General features: G+C 40.0%; 1 protein-coding gene across 3 annotated transcripts; it reads right to left on the bottom strand.

Annotated features, from left to right (window-relative positions):
* Window positions 1-277: 277 nt before the first annotated feature.
* LOC138411147 (B-cell receptor CD22-like) lies at window positions 278-8,478 on the bottom strand. 3 transcript variants are annotated; one of them, XM_069530153.1, is made up of 12 exons: window positions 7,835-8,478; window positions 7,501-7,671; window positions 6,606-6,962; window positions 6,285-6,515; window positions 5,196-5,546; window positions 4,896-5,099; window positions 3,829-4,086; window positions 3,462-3,722; window positions 2,639-2,732; window positions 2,475-2,535; window positions 1,875-2,047; window positions 278-1,078 (listed from the first exon to the last, which is right to left on the bottom strand). In XM_069530153.1, the coding sequence occupies exons 2-12, from the start codon at window positions 7,571-7,573 to the stop codon at window positions 1,006-1,008; spliced, it is 2,136 nt and encodes a 711-aa protein (XP_069386254.1). In that variant the 5' UTR covers window positions 7,574-7,671; window positions 7,835-8,478; the 3' UTR covers window positions 278-1,005. The 3 variants fall into 3 exon arrangements, with proteins under 3 accessions (XP_069386254.1, XP_069386253.1, XP_069386255.1); XM_069530152.1 differs by lacking the exon at window positions 7,835-8,478 and having other exon boundaries at window positions 7,501-7,735; XM_069530154.1 differs by lacking the exons at window positions 4,896-5,099; window positions 5,196-5,546; window positions 7,835-8,478 and having other exon boundaries at window positions 7,501-7,742.
* Window positions 8,479-8,682: the final 204 nt, after the last annotated feature.

The raw sequence follows: 8,682 nt of genomic DNA, 5'->3' as shown, positions 1-8,682 counted from the left end.
AAATAAGAAAATAAATGACTGAAGTGAGAATATTACAGATATTAAAATATATAAATAGTCCAACAAAGAACTTATATATATTCATTTGACCTGTTTTGTTGCGACTCCTTAAAATGAAGCTGTAGTTGTGACCTTTGTGTGGACATGAGGTGTAAGTGTGAGGATTCTTTTTTGAGTCGTATTCAATGTTTTCAAAGAGAAAAAGAATAAACTGAGGTAAGTTTTCTTTTTTAATATTTTTTTCCAGCAACATGAATCAGTGCAGAAAAGAGAAAAGTAAGAAAACTGAATTTCATTTTTATTTAATTAATTGAAAGAGAGAACAAAACTATACACAAATAAAAACAAATTACAAAAACGTATTCATATATGAGAAATAACAGTAGAAATAAAGAAGCGAGAGGGATGGACGAGTTAATGATGTGGTAAAATAAGTGGATAAAATCGGTTGATGATGGAAACGCTGGAAAAAAAAGTAGAAACAGAAAGAAGTGAAATCTACAGAATCCTCTATGAGGTTTTCTATCAGTACAACTCTTTACTAACATCTAGTGGCAGCAGTATAACACTACAACTAACTAACAATGCTTGTTCAGATACATTTAGAAAAAGAAAAAAGTTAAATACAAGTTGACAGTTTGTCGACTGTCTGACACACCGCAGGTTTTTTCATGTTTGAAGCTGCAAGTTATAAAATGTTTGATATTTTTCACTCAGGCTAAATGTGGCGTTTTAACAACTTCTACAAGTTGCTGATCAATTTCAGATAAAAGTCGAGTCACCAAAGTCGTTTGGATTCATCCTCGAGGCAAATTATCCATTAGCTGACAAGACAAGTCACTTAAAACTGAACATTCACTTAAACAATGATGCTCCAGTCTGACTGTCACCAAAGTAGGACTCATACTCTGGGGACCATGAACAGTTGTAGGAACTTCGATGCAAATCCGTCCCACAGCTGTTGAGATATTTCCATCGGGACTAAAGTGATTTCCAGACGTTGGTCTAAACAGCAGAAGGTTTTTTGACTGTGCTGTAAAATGCAAATGGATCCTCTGCAGTGTCCTGACCTCTGGTTCTGAGAGGGGATAAAACAAAGAAATGATCAGGAGGTCACGGAGACGTAGAATTAAAGGAGACACATTGAGTTTTTTATATATATATAAGCTCCTGAAGCACCTCATCAGTAGTCCCGCCCACACCTCTGCATCATCTACAAAAGCCAGGGCTGTAGCAAACGTAGCATAAGCTTTATTTAAACGTAAACAGTGGTGCGTTGAACACCTCGTGATACGAAGTGTTGCAACAATGTTAGCGGAGAAGGTCATTCTTGGCGTTCTCGTGGAAAAAATCTGGGAGGTAGATGATGTGGGTTAAAATACGTGTTGAATGCTTCAATATAGGCTGAATGTTACAGTCTCTGCTTCTGCCGTCTGGAATAGCAGCTTCCAACAGCAGCATCTGTAGAGAACTTTAGAATCCATTGTGTCACTGCCTTTTTAAAACAGTCACCTCTGACACACCCACCAAACGAGGGTGGGCCAGGTGGCCAATCAGAGCAGACTGGGCGTTATCAGGAGGTGGGCCTTAAAGAGACAGAGGCTGAAAAGAGGAGCGGCAGCAAAAGACAGTCTGAGGAAAGTGATGTTTTCTGAACATGAAAACATTTTAAAGTCACTCATTCAAACGATCGACCAGAATATGAGCAGAATGTGTCTCCTTTAACAAAAACACAGTTTTAACGGTGATCTGAATGTAAACAAAACAAGAAAATGAAACTGTGTAAAAACAGATGACTTCTATACGATACATCTGTCTTTATTATGTTCTGTGGTATTAGTGAGGACAATGTTCCTGAATGAAGAGCTGCTCACCTCGGGGCAGATCTGTTGAAGTTGACAGAAGCGTACACAACCTCCTCCCTCTCCTTGTGTTTGCTGGGTTCAGCTGATCCTACGTTGGAGTAGACGGGATCCGTCTCAGTCTTCATGAAGTGGACACTGCCATAGTGAAGGTCACAGTCTTCCTCAGACTGATTGGGTAGACGCTGCAGAGACAAATTTGATGTAGAATCTTGTACATGTAGCAGTATGGACAACGTTAGAGTCCAACTATAGCAGCTATTGATTTTTTTAAACCGCCTCCTTCTACACCAGAGGTGTTTCAAGGACAGGAGACATGTGGTTCTACTAAAAACCAAGAGGAGGGAAGGTCTTCAGTTGAATTCCAAACACTAACATGAATACAAGGTCAAAGCAACATCCCCTCAGGTAATAAATCATCTACAACTGTATGACGGAGAAAAGGGTTTGACAGAAGAAACAGTGTTGAAATACAAGATGGTGGATGTTCTGAGTCCAAGAGAAGAGAAGTGATAAAGACGCCTGTTGAGAGCTGACAGGTGAGTGAGCTGTGGAAACTGGAGGAGCCAAAATGGCGTTTCAATGGATTGGACACTGAACTGTGTGTCTCACCTGCTCACTGTGGTCAAGTCTGTCCCCAGGATCAGGAGATTGATGAGAGTTTCTCTTTTTTCTGATCAATTGAACCAAATAATACAAAATAAGTTGATTTAATTTACCAGGACAGATTTTCAGGAATTCATGGTACAAAGTTTGAGTGAAACAGATTTGCTCACCTGATCAGAAAGAAAACGGAGAGGAGAGTTACAGCGAGGAGAGTTACAGCGAGGAAAGCTGCAGCGGCTGATCCAATGACTGCTGATGTCCAAACTATGACGAAACAACTTTGACTTTATCGTATTTAAACATTTACAAAAACAACTTGGTGAAAAAACTGTCTCGATGTTCTGACTGAATATGAAGACAAACGAAATGACAGCTGCCCGTGAAGCCAGAGTGTCTCGATCGCCCCCTGGTGGCTCCATGTTAGCAAGTGGGACATGGACCAAACTAAAGAATCAGTCAGAAATCAAAACAATGTCAAAGATGGTTTCTGTCATTTTCAGGTTCTTATCACACTGATGTTTGTTCAGTGTTCATGTTTCTAATACGTTTGGTTGTAATTAGTTATTTCATGATAGAAAAATGGGCTGAGACCAACTCATGATTGGTCGAATGTGTGAATAGGCGGGACCTTGATAATGTGGCTCCATCCCCCATTCGCCATCGAACAGACTCTGGCTCCAAATGACATCATCAAGATGGCAGCGTTTGTATATGGGATATTTTGGCTTCATTGTGGAGGACGTGGAGACACGTCGTCCATCTTTATATATACAGTCAGTGGTTCACACCGAAATACAAGAGGAAGATCATCTTTAATCTTAAATTGTGTCTCATATAACAACATCATATAACTATTATAATATATAATAGTTTGGTATGAAACCATCATTTGCTCTGCACCAAACTCACAGAGATAATCAAGGGCAACAAGAAACACATCTGCTTTCCATCATAAGGTGAATTTTGACATTTGGTATAAATACAAATATTTACCTGCTCCAACAGTCACATGTAAGGAGGCGTCACTACGTCCTCGTCTGTTCTGAGCCTCACACCGATAATTTCCACCATGTTCAGCTGTGATATTAGTGATGGTGAAGTTTTGTCCTGATGCTCTTGGTGAGTCCTCGTCCTCTTTGTACCAGGTGTAATTAGCTGCTGGGTTAGCATCACTGCTGCAGGTCAGAGTCACTGAGCTGCCCTCCATGATCTCACCAGAGGGACTCACTGACACAGAGGGAACCTTTGGAGCATCTGGATTTACATGGATTTGAATGGATTTGAAGAGAGTTGCAGCATCTGGAATTTTGAAGATCTGCAAAACCTCTGAGCTTTTGAATATTTCCAAATATTTACTCACATTTTACATTTATGACGACATGTTTAGACGCTGTCTTCCCCAGCTCATTCTCAGCTGTGCAGTAAAACTCTCCAGAGTCAGAAAACTGGATGGAGCTGAAAACCAGCTGTGCTCCTGTGTTGAACAAAGTCTGGTTGTTTTTGTACCAGGCGTATGCAGGGGGTGGGTTAGCATCACTGCTGCAGGTCAGAGACACAGAGCTGTCCTTCATCATGTGTCCAGTTTGACTCAGCTGCAGTAAAGGAACCTTCGGAGCATCTGCAGGATATAAACAGATCTTTACATGAGAATGTGTCTTTATAGAATATAGTCTTTTAATAGTTTGCAGCTGTCCACGGCGCTCACCATCTTTAGAAGAGTGTTTGATTTACTTTTGGACACAGGAAGGCCTCCTTTAGTGTTTAGTACTTTTACACAGTAATTATTGTTTGTATTAAATACAGACTTCACTGAACATGTCCCCTCTGTCTTGGGGATCACTGTGTTATTTGCATGTGTCCTGTTCACACACATGCAAAATCTGAAGGGAAAAGATGAGCCACTGTGATTAAATCTTTCATGTCACGCACTCTGAACACACACATCTGAGTATTGTGTTATTAAAGGGACCCTGTAAATATCTTGCTTCACCTTCGCTGCCTTTGCTGAAGCATTGATGAACAAGGGAGTTTTGTAAATGTGTTTTCACTGAGCTTGTGGTCTGTCAAGTCATCTTATAACACTTGAGCTTATTGATATGATCCTTTTCATATCTTTCTCAGTGTTCTATTATTTCATCTTTTTCATTTGATCTCTTTTTACCTGCCCTCGATGTTTCCTCATTTCAAATTTACCAGACCGATGATAGCTTTTTCTCACTTCCTGTTATATTGTCTTTCTCTGTGCGTGGATGGGTGGGGGTGGATTTTATTTGCTTCTTTGCTCTTATTCTGTATTCAGTTCCATATGAAAAGTGCTTTAATAACAAAGCTGGATTTAGTCTTTTCAAGGGACAATTATTCAAATATAGAAAGTCACCAGACTCAACCTTCCAAGTTTCCACACGGGACATTTTGGAGTAAACTCACACACAGGGGACGAGCGGTGATGCTCATAAGCACAGGAATAGTTGTTTTCAGGTTGAAGGAATTCTCTTAAAGTTGGAGACGTTTCCCCGTGAATTTTTATTCCATTCTTGAACCAGACAAAGGAGGGACGAGCAGAGAGACGACAGCTGCTGTGACAAGTCAGTGTTGGACCAATCGGAGAGCAGATCACCTGAACATCTGGATCTGTCAACAGGAAACACACATGTCACATAGAAGCAGCTGTGGGACCCCCAGGTTGAGAACCACTGAACAACATAATGACTTAGTGTTCCTCAGTACCTGTGACAGTCAGAGTGGTGCCAGGTAAACTGCTCTCCCATTCAGACGTCTGTGGTTTGAATCTGAACTGATACTGGGCTGAATCGTTCAGTCTCAGTTCACTTATTCTCAGAGTGGAGCGCCCTCGCTCTGTTTCAAAGACCTGAACACGATGTTTGAACTCTGGGACTTGGAGTAAGTCCACAGGTCGAGGGCGATACTGCTGCACATCCTTACGCTTAACGAACCAGAATTTAGATGTGATAGAATATTGGGGACTGTAACTGCAAGAGATGTCCACTGATGAGCCTTTAAAGGCACAGATGTTTCTGTCCATGTAATTCACTCTGTCACATGAATTTCCATGAACACCTGAAAAACAAAAACCTTTTGATTATCACCATGACAACTATAATCTTTACTGCTGTAATTAACAGTAATTCACAGTCGGCTGTTGCCCACGTCACAGAATAAACAATGCAGAAAAGATGCTACATTATGCTTTACAGAAAACAGCTATGACATTTGAATTCAAGCTACATATTTGCTTTTATTAGTGATCGGACTTTATTACCTCTGCCAGGAGGTTATGTTTTCACCCCAGTCTGTTGGTTGGTTTGTGTGCGTGCACAATTACGCAAAAATGACTGGAAAGATTTTGGTGCAGATCCAGGATTTTTCTTTCACTTTCTTTAGCATTGCGAGATCGTGTTTTTCAACATTTCTGCGTTTCTCTGGATATAATTCATGGATCCTGATGGAAAAAATCTGACATATTTAGAGGACTGATATCGATGAGTGTGTGAAATCTGGTGCAGCTTGATTTAATCTGAAGGGTTTGTTGGGCCTTGGTGGAGGAATGTGCTCTACTAGTCATTAAAGTTAATGGTTAAACTGTAGAATATTTATCATAAAGGTTTGATAACAAACATCTTAGGAATCATTGACAATGGTTTTTTAATATATTTCAGCTGATATCATTTTTTTACTCCGTAGATCATTTCAGCATCAGGCCTCAAATCCATTTCAGACTCTAGTCAGGGTGCAGTGTTTGAGATCAAAAGGTTCAAAGAGCATAAAATCATTGGTCATTGGAAGAAGTAAACTCACAGACTGGAGCAGAGGGGAAATCCTCGTGACCTCTCACAGCACAGGAAATGCTGTCACTTGAATAAAAGTATTTGTCATATGAAGATTCTTCTCCCCATGTTTTTTGTCCGTTCTTGTACCAGATGTAGGACGGACTGGGAGTTGGAGAACAACTGGTTTTACACTCCACACGTGACCATGAACAGGCTTCCCAACGGCAATTTGACAATTTTTTGCTGAGCACCTGGACTCCTGTGTTAGTAAAGAAACACACACATCATTTTAGACAGAGCTGTCCACATAAACAAACCATAGATTCACTGTTTCCAACTAAGATGTTACCTGTGACGGACAAAGTGACTCCAGGTGACCCAGAAAATCTACCAGTCGGTTGGTTTGTTATGAACCTGAACTTGTACTCAGCCGAGTCGCTCTCTCTCAGGTCTGTGATGGTCAGAGTGCAGGCGTTGTTTCCACAGTGATACTGCACACGACCTGCGTACTCAGAGACTGCTCTCAGATCCTCAGGTGCACTATTCTGCAGGTTAGTAAACCAGAACATTTGCTCCACTGCAACATCATGGTCATTTATTCTTGGTGGGTGCATGTAGGTGCAGCGTATTTGCACCTTCGATCCTCTTACAGCACAGATCTTAGTAGGAGTGCACGTCACTCCCCAGTCATTCTCACACTGTGCCACTGAAACACAGAGAATCAGATTCATAACGACACCAGAGACGATTATTTGACTTTTTCATTTTTGTAGAAAAGAAACACATTTCCATCAGCAGCATTCCATAGCATTTCAATGAATGACTCCACACACTGATGACAATTCCTGCATCGAGAGGAGAGGAACTCAGTCATGATACTACTACTACTACTGTTACTACTACTACTACTACTACTACTACTACTATTACTACTACTACTACTACTACTATTACTACTACTATTACTACTACTACTACTACTACTATTACTACTGTTACTACTACTACTACTGTTACTGTTTCAGAATCTGCAATACTTTGATCTTTTAAAAATTTGAAGGATTAAAAATAATACTGATGATAATTAATTTATATATTTTCTATCTGCACCACTTTACAGGTGGAGATCTGAAAATGAACGAATGGTTCATTTATATTTTTACTTTCTTTCTCAAACTCACTTCAGATGAATCAGAAGTCCGAGTGTAAAATAGACTGACAACATAAATGTAGACGTACAGTACCTGGCACACTGAGGAGGAGGAGAACAAATCCACTCGCTGCTGCAGTTCCACTCATAGTAGCTGCTGCTCTCATCTGTGACTTCAAACTATTCAAACGTCCACAGATAAATAATGTGCACAAGACGAAACTCAGTCACATCACAGACACGTCTACCTACAACACAGGAGAGTCTGAGAGTAAAGACGGACTCTGTAAGAACAAGAAGAAGTCAAACTGATAAATACACCAACTTCCTTCCTCTTTATATTTACATGCATGCTGAGTCCAATAGTGTTAAACTGTTGTTTGAACGAGTGTGAGGAACAACTTTAGTGTCTTCTGTTCATATCAAACCTGTATCGTCAACATCACGAGAACAATTCAAGTGTCTTAAAAAGATGCAGTCCACTGTGTTTCAGAAACATGAAATAAAAGCACATGAAGAGAGAGAGAGAGGAATCAAAGACACATTTAAGAGGAATTAGAAAATAAATGACAACTACTTCCACTGACATGGAAGATGCAGGGTTTATGACCAATGCTGCAGCCAGCCACCAGGGGGTGACAGATATGATTTGGCTTCACTTTGGGGGAGCAGTCATGTTTTCCATCTTCATAAACAGTCTGTGTATCAAACGTGAAGTTGAGGGAAGATTAGACGTTCATTTGAGTTACAACTTCCTGTTTCATGGTGAAACATCAAAGTTTGACACGTCACCATGGAAACATGAAGTGTTCTGTGTTCCTTGATGAGCGGGTGTCACTTCTGCAACAATCTCCTGTTACATCTTCAAAATGTTCTGACCGGAGCTTTAATCGTCCAGAAACATGAGGAGCTTTAAAATTGTTGACCTAGTTTTTATGTCAGGTACTTCATGTTTCTCAGCTGAATACCTCAACAGTCCTTGAAATATATAACAATACTTCATAAGATTAATAAATACAACAAGTCCTATATATTTGTTGACTTGTACAATTACATTATTCAAAGTGTTGTTGCTGAACCCCCCCCCCCCCTCCAGAAAATGATGAATGGTCACTCTCGTTGATTGATATCAAATCTTTTAGGTGTCATAATATTAGTTACAACTAATTACAATTTATAATATTTTGAAGTTAATGTTGTTATTTATAACATTTTGACAGTAACATACGTTATGTTAGGGTTAGCCCAACCTTAAGCTAACTCTGTTGTGGTTGAA

Source organism: Paralichthys olivaceus, chromosome 8 (assembly GCF_024713975.1).
Source record: "Paralichthys olivaceus isolate ysfri-2021 chromosome 8, ASM2471397v2, whole genome shotgun sequence".
Classification (NCBI taxonomy): domain Eukaryota; kingdom Metazoa; phylum Chordata; class Actinopteri; order Pleuronectiformes; family Paralichthyidae; genus Paralichthys; species Paralichthys olivaceus.
The sequence above is the reverse complement of the archived record's forward strand: the minus strand, read 5'-3'. Positions and strand labels throughout refer to the sequence as shown.

Bases quoted from the DNA above. Each gene is read 5' to 3' on its own strand.
- LOC138411147 (XM_069530153.1), bottom strand. From the start codon at position 7,573: ATGAGAGCAGCAGCTACTATGAGTGGAACTGCAGCAGCGAGTGGATTT. The intron at 6,963-7,500 runs GTACTGTACGTC...TCTGTGTTTCAG, and splicing joins CCTCCTCCTCAGTGTGCCAG to TGGCACAGTGTGAGAATGAC. The intron at 5,547-6,284 runs GTGAGTTTACTT...TTTGTTTTTCAG, and splicing joins TTTCCCCTCTGCTCCAGTCT to GTGTTCATGGAAATTCATGT.